This window comes from Herpailurus yagouaroundi, unplaced genomic scaffold, assembly GCF_014898765.1.
Source record: "Herpailurus yagouaroundi ecotype Mexico unplaced genomic scaffold, PumYag 162, whole genome shotgun sequence".
In the NCBI taxonomy this organism is placed as follows: Eukaryota; Metazoa; Chordata; class Mammalia; order Carnivora; family Felidae; genus Herpailurus; species Herpailurus yagouaroundi.
This window is the reverse complement of record NW_024412403.1, coordinates 34997026-35023454: the sequence shown is the minus strand read 5'-3', so window position 1 is coordinate 35023454 and position 26429 is coordinate 34997026. Positions and strand designations below refer to the sequence as shown.

The 26429-nt window shown below is 35.4% G+C and overlaps 1 protein-coding gene across 3 annotated transcripts in view; it reads left to right on the top strand.

Annotated features, from left to right (window-relative positions):
• GBE1 (1,4-alpha-glucan branching enzyme 1) overlaps positions 1 to 26429 on the top strand; it is a 289276-nt gene that overhangs the window by 239749 nt on the left and 23098 nt on the right. For all 3 annotated transcript variants that reach the window (XR_005793231.1, XM_040484218.1, XM_040484217.1), the window contains exon 15: positions 19423 to 19540. Coding sequence is in view for 2 of the 3 variants with exons in the window: in XM_040484218.1 (XP_040340152.1) it covers positions 19423 to 19540 (118 nt within the window). In the remaining variant the exon portion in view is untranslated. The remainder of the gene's footprint in view (positions 1 to 19422; positions 19541 to 26429) is intronic.

Here is a 26429-nt window from a genome sequence, read left to right as displayed (position 1 = left end):
AAAAAAAAAAGATTCAGGACCTCGCAACAACCCAACACAAATTTTGAAGCAGGCCGTGTAAATAGCGTTCTTCTTCCCTGAAGTCCTACCAGTGATCACCATCTGCCACCTGAGCAGGTGCCTCGTGCCGCTATGAAGTCCGATGTGTCAGGGTATCTCTAGCTACAGTATAAGAAACTCCCTATTCAGTTGACTCGAACGGTCAGGAAGATGTATTTGGCCACATAATAAGCCCTGAGGTAGCGTGACCCCTGCACTGTGACAATATCACGAAGTTCCCTGGTTCATTCTTTCCTTTTGTTTTCAACTCTCAAGGTGCCAGCAGTGTCCACAGGATGGTACCTGCTATAGTTATAAGACAACAGCTATGGTTCCAAACGTAACCTGCAGACACAACATAAGGCAAATAGATTTTTTTTTTCCTCTTTTTAAGAATGAAGTCACTTTAGGAAATTTTCTTTTATTTTCTGTTGACCAGAATTCAGTCTCACATCCTCGAAGACATTTCTGGGAGGTAGAATTATATCACCATAACTGGCTTATTGATCAAGAGAACTACCTTGGGTTTCCAGGAAGTAGAAAGTGGACTCGGGAAGTAGGATTCTGGAAGTGAAGTGGTTACCCAGACAGACCATTTCCCCAACAGTGAAGAACAGGACAGTGCTATCTAGTTAAGTAGCCCACAGCAGTTACCACTACCCTGTGCTATTCCGTGACATTGAGTGTGGTGAGCGATGGTTCCCTGCCCTTTTCCTTCCCAGCAGAGCACAGTTCCACATGACTTCAGAGCATAGGAGAGATGGCTGTGGCTGTGACTACTAGCCCAGATGTGCCCCAGTTAACATATAAAATGCTCCCATCAATGTGATGGGATTACCTGCACTGAAGAATAGCTATACTGTTCCAAGAAGCAAATGTACTCACCATTTCTGTAAAGAAATGCAAATAAATACTAGATGTATAGCAACTCATAACATGACCCTTCTCAGCCCCAAACTGCTAATGCCCTACACTAAATCTTTCTATACCTGAAAATGTGATATAATAAAAATACAGTCAAAATATAATTTTTATAATCAAGCCAAAATACATTTACAATTTACAGTACCCTTGGGATCTACTGCAGCCTTTGTTAAGCAACTGTCCTTGACCCTAAGCCAGTGGGGGAGAAGAGATGCATGAAAACAAACTAGGTTGTAAGGCATAATGCAGTAAATGAGAAGTGACTGGGAAGGTTCCATGGGAGGACAGGAGATAAGTAAAAGAAAAAATAAAGAGTATGAGAGAGAAATTGATAGATGGATTGACTCATTTAAGGAAAAGACTGTTAAGCCTGGACATTGAGAAAAGGATAAAATTGTAGAAAATTGTAGAAAAAAAGTAAGGGAGGCCATCTCAGCTGTTGGAAATCATAGAACATGCTTAATGAATAGCACAATGAATTAATTGGAGAATGATGACCTTAAAAAGGAATACTAAGAGATAAAGCCAAAAAGATAGATTGAGATCACCTAATAGAAGATTTCAGTGCCATATTAATTAGTTTAGACTTTTTTCCATAGTTTCATAGTGAGTCACTGAAGGTTTTTGAGCTGGGGAACTACTTGATAAGAATGTATGCTTTAGGAAAAGTTCTCATGTACCCAGTGTGTAAGAGAGCTTTCTTGAGGAAACAGATTGAAAGTACAGATATTAATTATGAGAAATTACAGTACAGTAAAAGATAATTAGGGCATGAGCTGAAGGAATGACAATAGGATAGAACTGCTTTCTTGTGAAAGAACTCAGCAGTTGTTTGGACTTGGGATGTAGAAGAGAAAATATAAGGTTTCATTTTGAACAAGGGGAAGAATGGTAGTGGTATAATTATTTAGGATAGCAAAGCAAGGTGGAGTAACCAGTTAGGGGAATAGAAAATATAAGTTTAGGGGCACCTGGCTGGCTCAGTCAGTAGAGCATGTGACTCTTGATCTAGGTGTTGGGAGTTCAAACCCCATATTGGGCACAGAGCTTACTTAAAAAATATATATATGTGTATGTAAAATATGAGTTTTCATATGGGATTTTAATAAATGGAGGTACATAGAATTTCAATGATGATGTTTAGAAGAATTTCAATGATGATATTTAGAATTTCAATGATGATGTTTAGAAGAATTTCAATGATGATATTTAGAATTTCAATGATGATATTTAGAATTTCAATGATGATGCTTAGAATTCTGGAATTCTGGAATATATGTTTTGGGTTTTGCCTCTAACCTGTTAATGGGGAAGACAACAGTTCTCTGTTACTAATGTTACAATCATACCGTCTTCCATCAGCAGCAGATACATCTGTGCTTTCTTTCAGCTCTTATTGTTTCAAGCTTAGCTTTAAGAGTTCTCTTTATTATCCTTAGCATTTTACAAGTCTCATTTCTTTTCGGTCTTTCATCTTTCTGAGTTTAGTCCTATACCTTTAAAAGACATTGTAGCTCAGCATTGTAGAATCATTTCAGATATGGAAAGTACAAAAAAAAGAAAAATTAGGATTTCTATGCTGTGTTTTCTGACTTTGCCGAATTGTCCTGTGCCATCGGTATTTCCGACTCCTGAGCCAGTGAATTGAATACAGATTTTCACTGTGAAGAATCCACAGTGGCAAGATTGGCTATATTAATCAAGTCAAGAAATTCATCAAATTTTTAAGTCCCTGCAAAGTAGGATTTGGTGCCAGAACAAACTTAAAGTTTCTAAAGACATCATTTGAACTTTTTCTGTCACTGTGAAATATAAACCACGAATAGGTAACATGTCTGAATCCTTGAGCAAGTTCCATTTTTTGAACCGGTATATCCTGTGTGTCTATCAAATAGCAAGACATCAACTTTCACTCAAATCTGTAGAAATAGGTGGTGACTGTCTTCCCAAGAAACTGTTGTAAGGTGAACTATTTTGGGGACAATGCCAGGCAAAGTAGAAGAAACACTTTAAGGATGCCCTTAACTATCACTTCAGAATAAGATGATACATTTCGGAAAGCTAAAAGAGAAGTCTGATGTGTATCACTAAGATTTTGAAATGTGGTCTTAATGGTACTGCTAAGGGACATAGTAATGTTTCTGCAAAAGGAGTCTATAGCCGTATTCCAGAAAATTAAAAACAAAACAAAACAAAAAACCAGTGAATACCCTTTGCTTATACACTGTCTCACATTGGTCTTTTAACCACCAACATTCTTTAATTAGTAAATAGCAATGCGGGTGATGCAGAACTCAGATCTCAATATACCGGACAAGTAGGCAGGTCACACATTTCATACCTAGGAAGATAAAAAAACATTTACTTAATCTGTCATATTTGCCTGCGATTTAATATTGCTTAGCTGCAGAGAAAGAAAGAAGAAAAAAAAAAACATAGTGTCATTAATATTATCAGAATCATTATTGTCTTTCATCACATTTCTTCACTTAGAATGTCATCAAATCAGCATTGAATCAAAAGGAAAACTGCTAAGCCCCCAAGGACAAACTGTTCTTTCTAATCCATTTTGAATAACACAAATGATGATACCACATTTTGAGTGATACGAAGGAGTGGATGCTAGGGGACCTCTTTTGAGGACCTTGTGTTTGCTGGCCATTTTTTAAAAAGTTGTTTATGTTTTTTAAATGTTTGTTTGTTTGTTTGTTTGTTTGTTTAAGAGAGAGAGAGAAAGAGTGAGAGAGAGGGCACACAAGAAGGAGAGGGGCAGAGAGAGAATCCCAAACAGGCTCCACGCTCTCAGCACAAAGCCCAGTGCAGGCCTTGAACCCATGAACTGTGAGATCACGACCTGAGCCAAAATCAAGAGTGGGGTGCGTAACGACTGAGCCACTCAGGTGCCCTACCTGGGCATTTTTAATAAATATCCAGTTTCGTATCCCACGCAGCTCTATGAGGTAGGTTATGTTAGCCTCATGTTGCAGGTCAGTAAACTCAGGCCCTTAAGTAACTGCCTAATTTCCCTGCAGCCCCCAGCTGATAAAGGTTGAGCAGTGTACTGCCAAGCTCATGTCCTTTCTACTATGCCATGGTGCCTCTTTCAGTTCATGGGTGCCTACGTGTGGTTAGGGGCGGTAGCAATAGTGGTATTTGCCAATGATGACTTATTTCTAGAATGCTTGAAATAATTTACATATAGTTCTGTGGGGCAGTAGGTAGCATGAGAAAATTATACACAAATTCACAGCATAGGCAAGCTTCTCTGTCTTCAACTAACTTCCCTCAGCATCCCGCCATCACCCCCAAAGGTTCTTTCCCAGAAATTCTTCCTCATAACCCCTGAGTAACATGTACATACTCCAGTCGAGGGAATTTTTCTGTATTCTCAAGTAGAATATGAATGTGTCCTCATTCCATGTCCAAAGCCAAACAAACTCCTTCAAGGCATCACATCAATTTAAGGTTATTGTATAACATTCAGAGTCAACTTGAAGCCTCCACACCTTATTTGTAATGTGTGTGTCTTGGGATGTGCAGATTCACACGGTTCCGAGAGCATGAACAACACTAAAATAAAATGTTTTTAAATTATTTGTCACCATGCTGAGACGGGGGCGGAAACAATAGTGTATGGGCGGCCTCCTTTCCACATGGCGCTTTAAACTGTTACAATCCTGAAATGTTAAGAGGAGTGATCATGAAGTATGGCTTGTGAAAAATATGTGAATCCCAGCCAAAAATATTTAAAGCAAAGGGAACAGATGAGTAAATAGTTGAAGCTGACCCGAGATCTTTGAAATATTTTCATTAAACTGCCGCAAGATGTACTTTTTAAGATGTAAATTCAGACTCTGACATTTGCAACCTGTACACAGAGTTTCTAATGAGCAAATAAGGTCACTTGGATGATTCACTGGAGTGTGATTGCTGAAGGCAGAGAGGTTGCTGTGCGTTGCTTAGTTTACAGAAGCCTTTGAAGCATGGTTATGTAACACTGTGCTTAATAGAAGCTATGCTTTATGCTACAAACAAAAACAAAGGACTTAATTTTGGATTAGCTAAATGTCACATTCCATCAAGAATTTATATATAAAGGTTAATTTCTGGACCAAAAAATAAGAGCATCTCAACCTGGTTTTCCAGGTTATATATGTTTTGGTTAAAAAAAAGAAAAATGTGTTAAAATATACAAGGTTTTCTCATATAAGATCTACAACAATGACTTTGAACAGATGTAAGCATGTTTCTTTTCTGTGTGTGTGTATGTGTGTTTTTACTCTATACTACAATTTAATGATGCTATTTTTTATGTGAGCAGAGATAATCCTACTAACAATTTCATATTTAATATAGGTCCTACTTTTGTTTTTATAGCTTCAAAGTGAATGTACATTCATTGCCAGGTTAGCCCTCTTTAGTTTCAAGATGATAGTAATACGTTTAAACATTATCTAGAGGTCCTTTTGATCATTTTTTATTGTTAAACACTGTCCAACAGTCCCTGTGATTTAGTGATAATGACAGATGCATATCCCCACCTCCACTGGCAATAAAGAGCCTATGATTTAGCATCATTTTTCTACCCAGGAATTTAAGATGAATCACAGAGCAAGAAAATATTTTGCATGATTAAAATATTGCCACTGCTGTAACAATTTTAGATTGGCTTAATATATATTCATAAGACTATAGGCAGTAATGAATAATGAGCAGGCCCTTAAAACACAAATGGTTTTAAGTGTGTTTTTTTTGTCTTTTCTTTCTTTCTTTTTTTTCTTTTCTTTCTTTTTTTTTTTTTTTTTTCTTAAATGTCTGAGTGCTATGTAGCATCTCACTCAGTGCTCTGAGATATTCAACAGCATTTCTGGCATTTTTTGTTTAAATAGTTCAGTTGTGCGGGAATGGTCTCCTCTGGTTCCAGAAATTCATCTAACAATAGCTCAGTCAAGATTTCTGTCCTCTATTTCTTGTCCATTTGTGGGGGAGAAAGAAATCAGAAACATTGTTATAACCTTTAAAAACAATACATACTTACCTAATAATTGTATTGCTAATGGGCAGAAAAACATGTGTGCCCAGGTTGATTATGGTTACTAATCTGTAAAAAAAGGTACTAGTATGTGGAAATTGATGCCAAGATACATGTAAGACTGAGTTTTATCCGCACATTAGCAATTATATCTTTAGCTAAAACGTATTAGGTACTCGGAGCGCCTGGGTGACTCAGGCAGTTAAGCCCCCAACTCTTGGTTTCAGCTCAGGTCATATTATCTGACAGTTTGTGGGGTTGAGCTGACAGCACAGAGCCTGCTTGAGATTCTCTCTCTCCCCTTTCTCTCTGTTCCTATCCCGCTCGTGCTGTCTCTCAAAATAAATAAAGAAATGTTTTAAGTTTTTTTGAAAATGTATTGGGTACACATAAAGCTAAATTTTTGTTGGATGGATGGATAATGGTGAGTAGAAGGATGGGCAGACAGAAGTGGATGGCTGGATGGGTGTTGGATAGCTGGGTGGATGGACAGACATATGGATGAATGGATAGATGGATGGATGGAAGATAACAGCTACCTAATAGCAAAAGAACCCCTGGAGTTCTTTAATTAAATAATTAAAACACAAAAGTTAACTAGAATTTATTGCTTTTCCCTTAAAGTAGATATTAAATGGTATAAAGGGAAACTTGATCAAATATTGTCAAGAAGATACATCATGATTTTGTAATATTCAAAATTAACACACTAGAGTATATTGTCCGAATATTTGCTGAACAGACTTTCATGATAAGATCTACCCTCCCTTATAAACTTCCTATGTACAGTGCACTTTGCAAATACTTTACACTTATTATCTCACTTAGTAAACCTTTTCCTTTCATAGGGAACAGCATTGCAACCATAGAAGGAGAAAATCTAAAAAGAAAAAATTGGCCTGAAAAATTCCATGTCTAACCTTTCTTTTAAAATAGTCCTGTAAACGGGGCGCCTGGGTGGCGCAGTCGGTTAAGCGTCCGACTTCAGCCAGGTCACGATCTCGCGGTCCGTGAGTTCGAGCCCCGCGTCGGGCTCTGGGCTGATGGCTCAGAGCCTGGAGCCTGTTTCCGATTCTGTGTCTCCCTCTCTCTCTGCCCCTCCCCCGTTCATGCTCTGTCTCTCTCTGTCCCAAAAATAAATAAAAACGTTGAAAAAAAATTAAAAAAAAAAATAAAATAGTCCTGTATTGAAGTAAGTAGTCCAAAACAGATGGTTCTCTACTACTTAAAAAAAAAAAAGTTGTATAATTGTATTCATCACCTTTCTTTATATCTGATGCCAGTTATTTTTTTTTTTTTAAGAGAACATCCTGTGTCTAAAATAGATTTCTAATACTGAATTTTAAATTACGTTTCCTTCTGGATCTCAGTAGAAATTAGCTTTTTTGCTTTTGTTTTTGTTTGTTTGTTTGTTTGTTTCAGTAAAATACCTCCTGTATGCCAGAATGCTGTTTAGATTTTATATAAGTGAGGTATTTTCATTTTCATCATTTTCTGTTAAGCTGTTCTGAGAATCTCACAGGATCAAGTTGAATAGTCAGTGTTTCATTTATATGTGAAAATGCTACCTGAATACTCTAGAGGTTTCTTAAAATTAAACCGTGATACAATTACTGGTTCACTACAATTAATGTATTTATTAAATAGATGGATGCCACCACTGAAAGAAGAGTTTCTGTTTCTCCAGAGAAGAGTGGCAAAAGTAGAGGTATACACAGTGTGTTCTTGGAAACAGTGGCTTCAGTTACAACCATGTGTAAAAACCATTTCTAATTCTATTAATATAGTATTTGTTGGCCGAATGGTGGGAAAATATCTAAATGATTCCTATTATGTATGTGAGGTTTATTTGTGAAATTAATTGATTCTTTTTGGTTGCTATATGGTATTAATTATTGAATAAGGAAAATATTCTTTAGATGTTACTGAGAATAATTATTTAATTAACGTATAGCTTAATGAAATGCAATCATATTACCTTTTACTGGTGCACAATAAGTGTTTCATTACAGGAGCATTAAGACAGAAAATTATTTTGTCTGTAAAATTATAAACATTACTGTAATTTTTTTTTCTCCATCAGTTTATATTTAGAGATAGTCAATTATTTTCCCTTTAGTACCTTCCCTTTCAACACTCTGTCTTTCTTCCTAGCTAAGGAAAACACGAAAAATATGTTTGTCTGATGGTAGCCCTCTTTTCTGATTCTGAAACATTATTTTCTTCAGTTTGTTCTCTTACTGTAACATTTTTATCTCCCAATGGCTCAGTAGTTGTATTTCCAGTTCTTATATTTGCAGATGTAGAGACATTTGTTCTTATTACTAGAATAGTGGTTAAAACCTTGTGCTCTGAAGGTAGAATAAGACTGTCTAAGCATTCAAGTTCTCCCCGCAGCTTATCCGTGTTATGAAAGTAACCTCACTGTTTCTTGGTTTCCTCATCTTTAAAACACCTACTTGTGGAATTATTGTCAGAATTAAATGCATTAATGCATGTGAAAGGCTTAGTGATAGTGTCCTCCACGTGCCATGAGCTCAGTGTTACCTGCTATAGCCAACATTACTGGCATCATCGTTGACCTAAAAATGCATTAGAAATTTGATCATAAAAAGAAGGAAAGGTGGGGTGCCTGGGTGGCTCAGTCGGTTGAGTATCTGACTCTTGATTTCAGCTCAGGCCATGATCCCAGGGTTGTAGAATCAAGCCCTCCATCAGGCTTCTCATCAGGCTTCACACTGTGCTCCATGCTGAGTGTGGAACCTGCTTACGATTCTCTCTCTCCCTGTCCCCCACCTGTGCATGCCCTCTCTCTCTCTCTTTCTTTCTCTCTCTCTCTCTCTCTCTCTCTCTCAAATAAAATAAAATTAATTTAAAAAATTAAATGTATTTTTTTTTAAAAAGAAGGAAAGGAAAGGATGAGAGAAGTAGCTACAAATCCCCTCTGTCATCTACATTGTCACGTCCTACTTTGTTCATTTCCTGCTCCCCAGTTCACTGCCACAAGCTGATTTCTATGTTTTTACCATCCTGGAATTCAGTCTTCTCCTGGCTAAATCCTCTCCACATTCTGTCATCATTGGCTCACCTTTCTTTCCCACTCCATTTTTCCATCTGCTGCAGCATTGTCTTGATTCCCCTCTCCTCTGTACCCACTTTGTGCTATTGTTTCCTCAGGTCCAAATCCAAGTTTTTATTTTATTTCCTTCTTTGCGCTCTTCCTTTGAAGAACTCACACACGCTCAGAGCTTCAACCCTGTGAAGATGGTCCCTAATCACCCCTCCTATGCTGAGGTGTACCCTACATCGACTATAGTTCAGTGGTATTTAATGACCACTGGGAAATACCAAGCAGCATAGAAGCATAGATTTTTGAGAGGTAGAAGAAGCCTAGCATGACCTGGTTCAGCCCATTGAAATTAGATAAAATTGGTTGGGTTAGAAGATATATTTTAGGACATGGTTTCTAAATTAGTACCAAAAATTAAATCTGCATAACACTTTACAGTGTGTGAATGCTTTTATTCACCTTGACTTCTCTTATCCTCAACCTAAATATGAGCACTAGAAAGATTTATAACTTTCACAAGATCATATTCCTAGTTAAGTGAATAAATGTGATTTAAATCTACTTCCCTTAATTTCAGCAGTCTTTCATATGGGCACCAGATAATTCACTTTTTTTGTTGCCCTGTCAAAATGCCATTAAAATCAGTAAAGGGTGTCTCACTAATTACTTATAATTTTATGTTTTCTTTGCATTTCTTTGTAAGAGTTAATGGTAACCCTGACTAAATGTCATTTTTCCACAGTGTTAAACTATCCTAGTTTCTAACATACTCAAACACAGATCAGTTTAAATAGGATTTTTTTAAACAAATATACTCATTTTAAAAGTAAACTTTTCTAGGGGTAAAATAACTTTCTTAAGAAAAAAAAATGACTACTCATTTTTTTTTTTTTTTTTTATTAAACCAAGATATAAACCTACGTATATTTCAGCTTCAAGTGCTGACTGGGAAAGTGTAGATCCTGAAGGATACTGAAGAATAAAAGGGTTTGAGGATTAAGCATCCCATAGAACAGAAGAAGACACTTACAAAGAAGTGAAGGATAAGAGGTCTGCTTTCATCAGCTTTCCTGATAATCTGTTGCTCCTGTTCTTCCCCGAGTGGTGGAAGTTATGACATGCATGGGAGCTCCATATCACCGGCACAGGTTTACAGCATGGGAGTTCTGATTTGTTTTAGCCACACACAAGAGACACAGTCTTGGACAGATTTAGGGAGATGAGCTTCTGTGTAGATTTATATTAGAAGCATGTAATTGTATATATTTCCTTTTCTTACCTTAATAATTTTGAATGTAGGAAATTCACTCCTGGTGACATTTTGTCTACTGGCTGCCTCAATGTACCTAAAGGGTATACGGAATCACATTACTGCATTCGGTTAACTCTCTCATGACCATAATAGTGTCATCACTTTGGAATTTTAATAATAATTGGATACTGCAAATAAAGCTCACATTTGTGAAATAACTATGAAAAAATAATTAAATCTACATTTGATTCAAAACCTGCCAGAAATTTTGTTCATTGGAATTATATAATTCATTCCCATGTCTGACTATCATACCAAAACATTTGTTATTTCATTTTGAATTGTACAAGCAAGCACTTTGCGGAAATAACTTCTCAGCTTTGCTCTTTGCTTGTATTATTTTGAATGTCTACCTAGTAAGAGTAACCAATATGACTGTTTTAAAGATGATTGCAAACTACTGTATCAGATTCATTATGTCCCTGGAAAATGTATTTATTAGCAGTCACATGTGTGTGTGTTTAAAGCTGTGTCACTCATTTTTTTAGTGCCTGTGGGGAAATGTTTACTTCAAATCTTTTCCCTTACAGTCATCAATCTAGATACAGTTATGATAGTTATGGGCTGAGTGCCCAGAAGTGCTCAGGAATAACGGGGAGTGATGGGGCACGTATGGGTACATGCCCACGCACACACACATGCGCACACACACGTTCACACACACACACAGGCCTGCAGGCTTTTCTTTACAGTTTTTCTAGGGAAACTAGCTCAACCCATTCTCATTTAGTTTTCTAAAGCACTGAGTGAGCCCCAGGGTATTATGATTTTCTATTTGGTCTGAAACCTACAAGAGAAAGAGGAATATACATTAGCTACACACATAAGTTATAACTTCAAATAAAGAAAAAAATGTTTACTACCAATGCTAAATAATCAGCTTTCAAATGTTGAAGTATTTTAATGTTCATACACTTTTCAGTCTTTCAGTAGCAATGGTGATAGAGTGGTAGAACATATTATACCTATGTGTCTACCCTGGCCATGCCAAATTATTTTGTATGTATTTTTTTATGTTTTATATACAAACATACATGTATTAATGTATGTATGTATATGTATGGTTTTTGGCTAGTCATTTTAATGTTCTATGCTTAAGTTCAGTCATCTGTATAAAGAAAGCTAACCAGTCAAGTTGATAATACAGGTCTTTATATGCTGACTTTAGTAAATATGTAATCAATCATCCACTTAAACTAACAATTATATAAAATGGCTGTCTCCAGGGCATACCAATCACTTTAAGAATTAACTAGCTCAATCTGACATGCATTTATTTTACTATTGTGACTGCTCCAAAAAGAAGGAAATAAATCTTTTAAAATGTCCAAGTAAAACTTTGTAGATAATGAAATGGGATTGTATTAGAGGAGATATTGTACAGATCTGAAATATTAACTCTATAACACAATGAAAGAAAATCAAGGTTGGGTTTTTGTTTTTTTTTTTTTTTTTTTTAATAACCAGAGTAGTATTAAATTATTTCACCAGGTTTGGCAAAAACACTCATAGATCAAAACCCAAGGAGGATGTAAATTATATTCCAATAATGAAAAGAAAATCCATTCAATAAATATGTCAGGTATTAATCCAGGCCTTAGGTAGTAGGAAAGTAAGGAGAGGAGTGGGTAAAGACAGAAATCCCTTAAAGATATTGCATTTTAATAAAGAAAGGTAGAAAAATGAAATAGTTAAGCTTATAGTATATTAAAGGTTGATAATGGTATGGTGAAAAACTAGAACATGAACAGGAGGGCATAGGGAGGTGCTAGTTTTCAGTTAGAGTATTCAGAGTAGTTTCCCAATCTTTCTCAGAAGCTTGAGGATAACTTTTCTTTAAAAAAAATAAAACTTCAGAGCATCAGGGTTGCTCAGTTGATGAGCATCTGACTCTTGATTTCAGCTCAGGTCATGACTGCAAGCTTCATGAGATCAAGCCCCACGTTGGGCTCGGCGCTGACAGCATGAAGCCAGCTTTGGATTCTCTCTCTCCTTCTCTGCGCCTCCCTGCTTGTGTGTGTGTGTGTGTGTTTCCTCTCTCTGTCTCTGAAAATAAGTAAACATATTTAAAAGCCTATAAAAAATTTTAAAAAACCTGAAAATTTAAAAAGGTATCTAGTTCTCAAAGAGATTGATGTACTGTCTTACTAATCCTTAATATTAAATTTCTATATAACAGGAAAAGTGTTAGAATTCTAGTGAGAACACAGTCAAGGGAGTAAGGGCATGAAAGTAAATGTCATTAAGGAAGAAGAGGCCAAACTGGGTGTATAAAGTAAGATAGAGAATGAATAGACCCTCTTTACATTTTTCATCTGTTATGACATCAGTTTAAATGGTCCGGGGTCTGTAATAATAATATAAACAGCAGCTAATCATTTGAGAATCTTCCCCAACACTAGACACAATGTTAAGCACTGGTTATACATTGCTTCAGTGAATCTTCTCAGCCTCTGATATGGCACCTCTGTTTTACCAATGAGAAACTGAGCCTCTAGGAAGTTCTGTAACTTTCTTAGAGACACACAGTTAGCAATTGCCAGAATTGGGATTCGAAAGTAATTGTTGGTCCCCAAAGCATGTGGATGAACCCACCATATTTTACTCTTAAAGGATGATTTCTCCTATCCCAGTCTGTCTGCAAGGCAGCACAGATGACACTTACTTACTGCTTATAATTGTCATTATTTTTCAGGGACTTTGAAGTTTCCAATTATCTTTTCCATTTATGTATATTTCATTGGATTCCATTGAAGGCTGTATTAAGTAAGTTTGGGAAAAGGTGTTTCTTTATAGCCTAAGTCAAAATTATTTTGAGTTCAAAAGCACAATGTGTTTGTAAAAAATGTTGAATCTGCATGGTCAAAACTCATTTAGATGACAAAGTATGTGGTTATAAGGTGAATAAAAATCTTATTTTTTTCTTTTTCAATTCTAAATAATTGCTATTGCTTCATCAAATAATTGAATTTACAAGTTCTTTGGGTAATCCTTAATGTCACAGACAAAAAGCAACAATTTTAGAGGATGGTTAGGATAGAAGTATGGGCATATTTTTTTTCATTATTAGACTTTAACTGTGGGCATATTTTTTCATTATTATTCTTTCTTGAGTTATTGAGAAACAATGACATTTTTTATATCAAGTTATATAATCTTCCAAGACAAATAAAAAGTTCCTAGTTAGGTCAGTCGAAGTATTCTGTAAAGTATTTAGAATAATTTTCCTGTTTGCATAGAGAGATATGTGACACACAATACTTGGTATTATCATTCAATTTGCTATTTACTGATGTGTGTCATTATAAGCATGCATGCTGAAGAATAAACTAATAATTTGCATGAAAATTTATCTCAAAAAGCATAGCACTCCATTAATTAATATGGTAGATCGTATTTGAGCCCCTCATCCTTTGAGTTTGTTTTATTTGCTATTCTGCATTATACAGTTTCTAAAAATTTTACAGCCAAGGAAGTACACTTGAAGGAATTGTAGTTAATTGCAGAAACCTATTGTTGATGAAATGAGCACATCCTAAAATATACTAGAAATATATTTTGTACTTAATTAAAACATGTGGTTGTCATTTAAACTTTTAATGAAGACAGTGCTCACAAACTTGAATGCTTATGTGTAGCTCATGCATGAAGATGGTGCTTTTTACAGATACCAAAACTTTAATATGAACTAATTAGAGTTAAACAAAAAAAAGATGGTTACCTTAGAGAGACGCTGTGTTGTGGCATTTATTGTATCTTAAAATATACTTTGGTTATATTCAATAGTAAATTCCTTTATGTATTTCACATTTCTCCCTGTTTTAATTTTGTTTTAGAAATATAATCTTTGGGGATTTTTAAACTAAAGAAAAGAAAAAAAATTAAATGGATATTTTCCATCAAAAGTAATATAGTCATAAATGCCACATTGCCGTAAAATAGTTTTGAAAAAATAATTAAAATACCAAAATTCCTTTTCAACAATGAATTTTTAAGTTAATATATATTTAAGGTCACAGAATTAATTGTGGGACTGCCTAAATCACACACACACACACACACACACACACACACCTCACATTAACACACATACAGATTAATAATATACATAACTACACATCACAAGTCTTTGCTAGTTTTGTATTTGGAACAAGACCAGAGACAGCAAATAAAAGTTGTAATGTATGACCCAGAGTATTGCCTCGGCTCAATTTAGCAATATTTATAAAATAAAGGGACGTCTATTTAAGATGGTCAACAGGTGTAACTGAAGATTTTGTGGAATGTAGCTGGCAATAAAAAAATTAAATTCATGAAACATAAAAATGGGAGGATTATGTTAGAACACTGTGCCAAGTCCTGTGCTGGTAGTTATTTTTAGGCTGTTAAAAATATAAACTTGTCTTTGCTTTCCAGCACCTGTTCTTACTCTACCAGATGTTTGTTCACAATTCCTTAAATTTCTTACAGGATGTTTCCTGCCTTTGACGTAGATTCTCTCTCCTGGGATCATTGAGCTCCCAGAAGTTATTGCAGCTGTAATAATGTGGGTGGGTTGATTAAAGAATCAGATCTGAAAATAACATAATAAATGCATATATTCTAAGGGGTGCATTTTTTTCCACATTTTAGCATGTCTTCCATTGGGGTATGTCCTACAATAAATGCCATGGTAGTGATTTTTTTCTCTCTCTTTATTGGGGATATATAAAATAATTCATCTTAAAATTGATGATGGCTTAGATGTAAAGATATATGGTAACTTACCATCTTTGCCATGTTTATGGTCACCTAGTGACTGAAGAGCCCCTTTCATTGTTGCTCAGTTTGAAACCTTGGGGGTTGTACCTTACCATAAATTTCCTTAGCATCATCAGCAGGAGTGAAGTGAGTTTAGTACAGAATGATATAAATGATAGTACTTCTTACATCAAAATCCTTATACTTTGAACAGACACTTTATCAAGTGGCTGAGCAAACACAGCAGCTTTTGAAGTATTTGAAGAGCCATTGAATTTAAGAGTCTTCATGCCCTCACTCTTCTTTAATCTTATTAGTACAGGTCTCCAGAACATGGCTCTTTCTTGGTTCAAATTTAAGGACATAGATTATACAATAAAGCTTAAAACTTATCTATGTCAACCTGTTGATAGATACATCAAATACTTAGGAAGCTATTGAATTTAAAATAAGAAGAAATCATAATATTTTTAAATGACATTCAAATGGATAGGGACCTATTTGATCTCTTTTTTAGAAAAATCTTCATAAAATAATTCCATCATTCTATCATTTTTTTTTTCCTACTGTAATTTGCCAAATTGAGCAAGGTAAAGTTTTCGGTCCAATATTTTGTATTCACCAATAAAATGACTGAACGAACCTAATGAATAAAGATGGATCTAGAACAAATACAATAAATGTCAGATATTCAGACACCATAAGGAATGTTAAGAATTCAGTCTTTTAACATCAATCTTTTAAATTGAATTAGACTAATCATTTCGATGAATATCACTTTATCTGCTTTTTAAATTTTTATTCCTTTCATATCCTATTCATTCTGGTCACTTTATCCTTAGAATCTCACCTTTAGAATTAAACAAGAAACAGTTTACAAAATGATTCTGCCTGCTTCTCTGTATAAAATAGATGCCCCGATGTAGAGAGTAAGGTAATTAGATTACATTCGACTGGTGTATTCATCCCAGCTCTGCTACTAAACTGGTGGCATGTTTCTGGACACACACATTCTCCCCTTCTACTTTTGTCTCCCCAAATTGTGCATCAGTGTCCTTATATTTCTATTCAAAATCTCATTGATATATCTATGCCTCTCCATTCCTTCTCTCCAGGTTTAACCATACTACTATTTTTGGACCCTTGTAAGACTCCTGAGTGTTCTCTCTGACCTGGTCTTTCCTTTGTCCGTCTTATTCTACCCTGACCTCTAGGTTAATTTTCTTAATTGTCAAACTCTTTCTCACCAGGCTTCAACATTCTCATACTTAATTACCAAACTGAATCTTAACAGTCTAGCCCGGCTTTCAAAACCCATTATAGACAGACAATCAATCCTACCTTTCCTCCTTGGCTCTACTTCTCATTGCATATTGCTTTCTGCTTTATTTATAGACATTTCATGTGCATGTAATGTCTCTCCTTACAGGCTGCAAGTTGTGTGTAAACTAAGACTATATCTTAGTCATTTTTTTATCATGCACAGTGCCTTATACATTGTGTGTATTCAGTAAGTTAGTGGGAGAGTAAAGAGAACTTCTTCTACTTTCCTTTAATACAAAAATATAAGATATGTAATTTGGCCTTTTTTGGTGAATCAGAATTGTCCTGAATGTTTCAAAGATGTATTGAGAAGCTTTTAAGAAAAGATATTCTGTTCAGTGTTGGGAGGTAGCTATGAATGAAAGAAGGCCTGCTGAGAGTATCCTGTGGATTTGGAATTGGAAGCCATATTTAAAAAATAATTTTAAATAAGTGTACATTGGCTCTGAGTTATGTTTTCAGAGAGATGTTCTTTAGTGGATGATGGGGGTTTGCAGGGATACTGGTGCTGTATGAGTGCCCTGTCACATGTGTTTGTGCATGTGTGTGTGCATATGCATGTGCATGTGAGGAAGAAGGAGTATGGAAATGCCTAAGTGAGAGCACAAGAGTCAATCAACCCAGTTGCTCAAATAACTGCTTTTGTTTGTTGTCCTTCTAGGCACCATCCTTAAAAGATGGGTTTCTTAATTCTTGAATAGTATGTGGGTAGTAATTCACAATTCTAAGACTCTTCCACAATTATTATTAATCTAGTGTTTTAAATTATTGTCATTTCTGGAGTTTAAGGGTTGCTTTCCCAAAGGACGTTATTGTATTCCCTGAGTAATATGGACACAGGGCTGGGTAATTCCAAAAGTGGCCACAGCAGAATGTTTCCTTTAAATTATAGATCAGAGAAACAGGTCCAAACTGATGTTTTGAAAGTTGTATTATGGCTTTTGTAAGCTTTTGCTTTATAGCTACAAATTATATATATTAAGTGAGTAGATTCCAGCCATTTTGAGTGTGATGATCCCTTTCAGTGTCAAAAAGAAATGGATTATTTTATAACAATTGTTCTTTCAGCATCCTTGATTGAAAAAAATATATATAAGCAAAACCTTACTCTAAGTCCTATGACTTTTTAAATGCATCTGCATTTTATTAATCAAAAAATACATATTATTTGAAATACAGTATCAGATGTATGTAATAATATAATGTAGTCTTCAGACAACGTCTGAAGCAAATATAGATCCCCAGTCCCTTCTAGTAATGTAATTACTCATTCAATGAGATCCTTATAATAACACAGCTACCAGTGAATATCAGCCCACTCAATGGGAACCCCTGCTTTTGGTGAGATACTTTCTGTCTGCAGACACTACTACCAATAATAATGTAATTTTAACTAGTAATCTAATAATTGATACTCTGTTACAAAAGTTTTTAAAGTATTCTAGGACGTTATTCTCTAAAATTGTACTTGTTTTTCTTCTTTTTGTTTTTTGAGGATTTGTAAAGTATTTAATGAACTAGGATGAGCAAAAGCTAAACTTTAAATTTAATAGTTCCTTTCATTCCACAAGGCTCCATTTATTTACAATGTCTCCAGTTATTTAATTTCGCTGTGTTTTGCCATTAAGTGATATGGTGTGCTCAAGTCATTTTCAGATGTACTGAGTGACTTTAGAATGTGCCTGTGCCCAATTGTCATCTTTTGAATCTCAACCAATTGTTCTTTCTCTGTTCCTCTCTCATTAAATGCCAATAATCTGATTATCAGTTTGAATTTGAGTCAGAGCAGGCTGACCTAGATTGAATGAAATGCAGCCACCCCTCCCAGCAACAGTTACTTTAGTGAATTCTTCCGCATCTCTTACCCAGGCAGAGGTTCCCGAAGCAAGAAATTATGATCATTGTTTGTCACCCACATGTGCTTTTAATGTGATATATTTTTAAAATGTTTTTTTTTTATTTGTTTTTGAGAGAGAAAGAGCATAAGCAGGGGAGAGGCAGTCAGAGAGGGGGACAGAGGATCTGAAGCAGGCTCTGCATGACAGCACAGAGTCCGATGCAGGGCTCAGAGTCACAAACCGTGAGGTCATGACTTGAGCCAAAGCCTGACGCTCAACAGACTGAGCCACCGAGGCACCCCCGTGTCATACTTTTTAATGAAAATCTGATCATAAATTTGAACATAATAGCCGTAGCTTTTACTTTGTTGCAAAGACAATAATGAAACATATCTAATAGCTCAGCATGAAAAATCGGATGTTACACTGGAGCAGAACACAGGATGGCAACATGAATGTACCTGTAGCATGGGCGGGGAGTATGTTTACGAGATCCTTTGTGTGCACAGGAGGCCTGCTTAGTTCTGCATCTTCAGACACATGTGGACACTTGGTTCACTTTTGTGTTCCTCACTTCGATAACCAGGATCTAGAACTGGAATGAATTCAGAGATGGGGAATGCGTAAAAACACATTTCAAATGAGGAAGTATTAAAGGTTCTGAGATTGTATTTAGTATGTATTTAGTAATAGATGCAGAGGATACATGGAGATAGCATAACTATTATTAAATATTTGAAAGGTTACTGCATTTTGAATCTGTTCTCTATGGCTTTTCTGGATTGAAAAGTCCCAAGGAGTCAAAAATCTCCACTTACTAAAGAGGTGAATTCCTAATGAATAGAATAGGTCACATTAAGAGAAAAGTAGATTCTCTGTTAAGATGTATAGTGTGTCCCAGGCTGGATGATCATGTGATAAGCTGTGATAGGATAGCAAGGATCAAATGGGTGTGTGGACCAGATAGTCTCCAGCGCCCCTTTCAAACATAAGAATCTCTGAATTATTAGAAAAGAAGTGCATATATAACACAAATCATGATTTAACAGTGTTCAGAATACTCGCTTTTAAATTGCCGTCTCAGAACGTGTTTTATAATGTCTCATTTAACCACTGAACCATTGTGATTCCTTAAAAGCTTTACATTCAGAATTGTGCTAGATACAGATGCAGCAGAGTATGGAGGGCACCAGAGACTGGACCATAGTACCGAGTTTTTCTCTCAACCTTTTAAACATAATGAACGTCCCTGTTCTCTTTTGGTAAGTAAGCTTTTTAAGATCTTTTCATTGCATTTCAATTTTACCATTTATTTTTTTTTAATGTTTATTTTTGAGAGAGAGAGTGTGTGTGTATGGGGGAGGGGCAGAGAGGGAGGGAGACACAATCCAAAGCAGGCTCCAGGCTCCCAGCTGTCATCCCACAACCCGACTAGGGGCTTGAACCCACAAACCGTGTGCATGAGATCGTGACCTGAACTGAAGTCAGACGCTTAACCAACTGAGCCACCCAGGTGCCCCAACCCTTTATTTTTAAGGTGATGTTTTTATCCAAAGAAACAACAAGTCTTTGACCTGCTAAAAGAGAAAACAAAAGCAAACAAACAAACAAACAAAAGAAATGGGGTCAGGGATGATAGAGAAGAAGTGAGTTGAAATATTCAGAGGCAGTGTATGTGGTACTGAGCTGAATTCAGTTTTGGAAAATAATAGCAGGAGGTATTTGGTGGACAATTGGGGAAGTTTGTTTATTAATAGGATTAAAAATGTTCCTCAAAAAATAAGGGGAAGGCATTTTTTTTCTATTTTTATACAACAGTTTACTTCCCTTCTGTTGTTGCTTTCTGTGTAATATTTTGCATCAAGCAGAATTCTCCATTATTGACTATCTAATGAAGTGTAATTTAAAACACCTTAAAAGGGTAAATAAAAAATATATCTTTTTCTTCCCTGTAGTCAATTAAAGACTGAATTCATTCTAATTATAAGATTTTCTTATTTCTTCATATTACTGAGGAAAACATTATATAAACTCATTTTTACTTTGTGTTGTTAACACCTGAAAGAATATTGCTTCAAATTACTAGGTTTAGATTCTTTTAAAAATGTAGAATTTAGAAACTCTCTAGATTTGGAAGAAGAATTCTTTGTCTACTTTGTGTCCAGGTAGTAAGCTCAAGTCCATACATCTACATTATGTTGTTTTGGTTTTTTTTTTTTTTCCTTTTCCTGACCAGTCATATACCTCCCTCCTCTCTCCCTCTCATGCTTTTGCTAGCTCTAACTCATTCTTACTTTCTCTCACCCTCTTGTCCTCTTTCTCTTCCTCGCTCTCTCTCTCTCTCTCTCTCTGGCTCAAATCTGCAATTTTTTCACCATGAGAGGTCTTAGATTAAGATTTGTTTCACTTTTATGAAGCCAGGATATATCTAACAAAAGTATAGACAGCGTTATCATAGCTGTTAAATTCTCTTGTTTTTTTAAAAATTTAGGTATAAGTCAAAAAGGAGAATTCATAAGGAACCCCTAATTCCTTCATTTTTCTACTATATTCCCACCTCTTAAAGTTGTGCAAGTATGTCACTTGGTAAGTCACCATATTATATGCCGACTGGCTTGTCAAAGACAGTGGCATAAATAAATGAGCAGAGCAGAAATGAGCAAGATTGAGCTGTGGATTATTAACTCTGAGGAAAATTCAATGGCCACAGGAGACTTGAGTGTTACACTAACAGTATGCAATGATGGTGGTGATACTTTTTAGATACAAGTATAGATACATATGCATTTTTAAGAGGGAGGGCTTAATGATACTATCAGATTCTTTCCACAAAGAAAAACTATTGTAGTTTTTCAGAATATTAAGTTTTGCCATGTAAAGACTGATAAAAAATAGGTTCTGAAATAAATTTGTAAAATTATCTTAAAGTTCTGCAGTAACCGAAAGAATTAAAGGCCCCTGAGGGATTAGGGAAGATCATTCAGCTTGCAAAGAGGAATCATGGAGAAGCAGCAACTGACTGTAACAACGCTGAACTTGAACCAATCAAACCAGACTGAAAGGAATTTGAAAAGTTCAGGCAAAATTTGTATGTAGCAAACATTCTAAAATTTTGAATTCAGTGATTCAAAATGTATGCAATTGCTTACCTAAATGTATCCAATGGAGGTTCTATCGGGGAGAGAGGCCTGGTAACACACTGAAAAAACCACAATGTTTCAGCAGAGAACTGGGGATCAAGCCCCCTGTCTGCCATTTCCTAGCTGTGAGACCTTGAGTAATTTAACCTTCTCTGTGCTGCATTTTCCCTCATCTGTGTAATGAGAATTAGTAATGGTATCCTCCCTACAGCAAGAGATTCTTAGGAGGCATAAACTCATTCATTACCGTGGCCAGGGTTTTTAGAAACTGCAAAATGCTATCGCACATGTATTTTTAGATTATTATTGTCAGGGCTCTTCAGTTACCTTTGTGTGTATTTTAAGCACATCAAGTTACTAGATGCTTTGAGGACACGCAGTTAATAAGACCTTCTCCCAATTTGGAGGAAATTATAGTCTTAGGCAAGGACTCCTAATCTTTGAGAATGGGCAGAAAATATCTTGCCATCCTTTCAATTTTGTAAGAGCAAAAGTATCCTGTCATAATTAAAACAAGCCAACTGACCAGTGGCAGCAAAAGTCAGGAGATTATTTTGCATGTACTAATTGAATTTATCTTCCAAATAAGATGTGTGCAGTTCTAAATTAGCAGGCGGAGTGGAAAGTATCACATAAGCCCCACATAAGCACGTGAGAACGTAGCTTAACCACTGCCCATATCAGAATTCTCCAACTCTGTCAAAAAGGTAAAGATTAGCTCTGTCTTTGCAGCAGCAGCATCTTGTTTTCAATGACTACCGGTGCTTCAGGAAACACTCATTTAAATGTCTTTAGGGTCCAGATGAATTCAACAACACTGGCTTTAATATAAGAATAAAGCAGCCCAAATAGACTAGAAAATCCAGTAAAAACATGTTCCTTCATGCCAGAGTTATCCTTTGAAGAGCTGGGGGGTGGGGGGGGGAGAGGAATGCATTAAAAGACAAACCTATTCTAAGAATGCCTCATTTAATGGAATTCCTTATTAAACTGGTTCATAGGTACTGGGATCCAGTCAGGTTTCTTGAACATGACTATGGGCACTACAGGTCTCATTCCACCACCAGTGAGAGATCACTTTTGCCTCCCACATGCCTTGAATAAAGGGCAGAAGAGAAGGCTTCTTTCCTTCTCCATGAAACTTCTGTCCATCACAACAACTACACAGTATTTATTTACTAAAGCTTAATTTGCAAACTCAGTCATCCAAAGGATCTCCTGAATAAGTGTCAAATCTGTTTTCAAAGACAGGAACAAATAGAGCTTGAAGGAATCTTAAAATAGCCATACATGCTGCAGCATTAGCAGGTACCATATTCCCGCGTCTTCTGTATGTACTCCATCAGTTGAAACTGTGAAGCCGGAGGAGAATCGTGTGTGTACTACCATTGAAACATATCTGCTAAGATCAGAGCATTCACAAATGCCAAGAAGTGATAGGGCAGAGTTTCTCTATTTGCTTTACTGACAATTATTGGGAAACTCCATTTTAGCACAATCATTTCTCCGTATTTTGGTTTCTAATATAGGAACCTATATGAGTTCAGATGTTACTTATACGTCAGCCAGTGTGGTGGGAGCAGGGAGGCTTGCTTGCTCTTCTCTGGTTCATAAATTCAAATTCCGTGGTACAAATGGAAGAACAGATTATTGAATCAAAAATGAATTAGTTTCCTTTACAGTAACTCAGGTAGTCTCAAGGGTGAATTTGAGTAAGGCAATAGTTTTCGCATTTATTACTTTGCCAGTTAGGCTCCTTATTATTAAGAAGTAGTCTATTTATTCTCATTCTAAATTTGGAAATTCAAACGTAGACTTTTGGTTAAAATAGGGAATTCAGCATAGATGTACCTTTTATTTTTCCTCAGCTGTAAATATTGAAAATCTTTAAACTTTTTTTTATTTAAAATTATTTTAAGATTTTGTGATTCTAATTTTGACACCCTGTTTTCAAAAATATATAATTACTTTTTGTAGCTCAGTTGTGATCCTAGAAGAACATAATACTTTTGCCCAGATGACATAATATAGTAGATAATTGTGTGCTCCATTGTGGGGTTTTGGGGTGTTTTTTGTTTTTTTGGGGTTTTTTTGGCCATGTTAGTGGTTGGCATAGTGATTAAATCACTAAGGTAGTCAAAGTAACTGGGTAGGTTAGCATGCATTTTGCCTCTTAATAAATGAATTGGATTATACTGTGGCAGTCTGATTTCTTCTGAGGTGTTGACTATAAGTATAGCTAGAAAAAATGAAATTCATGGCCATACATTACATTGTCTCATATGTTCTTAATATGATCCTAACTACAAAATCCTTAAGGCTTAATGGCTAAAACAGCATCATATATGTTAATCAGCATATATTATCTGTGATGTGCTTACTAAACAGTTTTATATACATGTACTTAAATATCAATTGTTTGTATTTAAATATACGTAAACATTTATGTATAAACCTACTTAAATTATGTTCATATTTCTTTTCCCTTGCTCTATGAATCAAAACTATTTTTAGAATTAAAATTATAAAATGAGAGTTACAGAGTCAATACTTAGCCCTAAATTATAGAGCCCCCAAACTGTTCATGTCTGTAATTGTCTCATCATAAGGATTACTTCTGATCATCTTAAACCTTTAGTATAATTGGTATTCATTTCCTAACCACTAAGAAAATTGATTTACATACTCAGAACCCTAATAAAGAAGAAAACTCAACATTCCATAAATAGCCATAGTTAAGAAAAATCACTTGCTTGGGGTAATTCTCTCATGTTGCCTGTACTGCAAGGACTCTAGAGCAACATAAACACATTGTAGTAATTAACACTGCAGTGGAAAATATAATTACATAATATTCCCGTTAATGATACTATACAATTATCAACTGAAGGTTTTTGAGCAGATAGTGTTAAGAGGTCTCTGTGACTGGAATTGGCATCATAAAGTTCCTTACATAAAATGACCAGCATCATTTAGTAAGAGTTCTTGGATCATTTTTTAACCCTTAAATGCCAAAACAGGAAACTCAATGCATGTATTGCAAACCTTGAACTTCTTCTATCATCCTTTTGTTTTACTCTCAAATTGGGGGTGGCTGAAACACCAAAAGATCACAGAAAGTAAGGTTGTTTCTAAATCATAGGCTTATAGTTATCATTGTATTTTATTAATGAAATTACCTACGAGGTTATACACCAAGCAGAGCAGATACCAAAACTGTGTAGGATTCAAGTAGGAGATTGATGTGACCTGTCCTGATATATCACTGTGCCACACTGGCAGAGACCTATCAGCATTTATTTAGGCCTGACTTGATTCATTGCATCTTTCCCAAGAGACTTGGACTTATCAGAATCCTCTGATATGCATAGAAGCCCATATCTTATATCAGAGAAATGTTTTTCAGGTAAAGGGAACTGAAAATCTTTTGTCCAACTTTGGTGCTACTGAAAAATTTAGATTGGTCTTCAATTTTAAAATGCTTAGAAAAATTCAGAATCATTGTGTTCTAACCTGCTGTCCCACTAATTAGTTATACCTATTTTCTATGATTCCCCAAACTACACACACAGAGTAATAGAGTAAGTATATGGCAAACCTTGAAAGGGCAGAAGTGTCTCTTGACTCATGCCTATTTTGATAAAAGTTGGAGAGAGAATTGGTTGAACCTGTAAATTATAGGAAAATTGTAGGGAAACAGATTATGGCATTGATGTAAAGGGTTTCCCTGCACTTAATGACTGCAAGGATATAATATTTCTCTTTTGGAAGTATTGGAAGCAAATCAAACTGTGAGAAATTGAACCAGTCAGTGACTGTTAGCATTTGTGAATTTTTTCTCAGATGATGGTGATCATTTTCTAAATCACTATTAATTGGAGATTAGAAAAACTGTTCTCTGGTTATTGCATTCATAATATACATTTCTTAAAATGCTATCATTTTACAATTGCTTCAATCTTTATTATTCAAAACTAACCAACTATACTGGTATATCTGATTTTTTTTTTAAGAGTTGTGTTATCACAAAAACTGTAAGGGAAAACATTGTGTTCATTCGCAGAGTTGAGATATATTGGATATATAATAGTCTCATTCAGTAAAAATCAGCTATTCTCTTCTTGTATTCATTTTTTTCTTTATGCCATTTCTGCTTTGCCTCTTTCATTCTGATTCTAAACTATAAAAGCTTTTTTTTTCTTCTTTTTTTTTTTAACCATCAGTCAGACTTTCACTTAAAGATAAAATGACTGAAATAATAAAATACTCGCAATGTCGGAAATGGAGAGATAACTGTCACAATGACAACAGCAGTCTGTAATGTTATTTTTACTGTTTGTTAACAGTAAGCATGTTATATGTAAAATAGCACATAGATACACATCAGATCACTTCTCATTTTTATTAGAAGTATTTCAGATAGAAGCATATTAAGTAATAGTTTATGATATATGTACATATTGGTCCCACTTTTATTTATTCTTTTATTCATTATTCGTTATTTAGTCATCATTTGGCAACTACTTTGTCTACTGGCACCTTACTAAGAGCTAGAAATATGAAGACACAGGGCTCTGCCCTCATAAAGCTCATAGTCTGGTAGGGAGTTCAGATCATAAACTTGAAAAACAAAATCACAAATTGTGTTAAGTGTTCAGAAAGAAATAAAAATGCCCTTTAACCAGAGGACCTGGATTCAGCTCTTTTCTCTGCCACTTACTAAGTGTGTGAGGATGGGAAAATTATTTAACTGCCTTGTGCCTCCCATTTCCTCATGTGCAAAAAGGAGATAATAATAGTACTGTGTCCTTGGGTCATTGTGAAGGGTGAATGAGCAAGTACTTAAAAGACAGGTAGAATAATGCACAGCACCCATTAAGCACTTAGTAACTGTTAGCTGCTATCATTATTGGTTTGCATCCTCACCATAAAGAAGGGAAATCTGGGACCCAGAGAGGAAAAGCAACACATCCAAGGTTGTACAAATATATATATATATATATATATATAT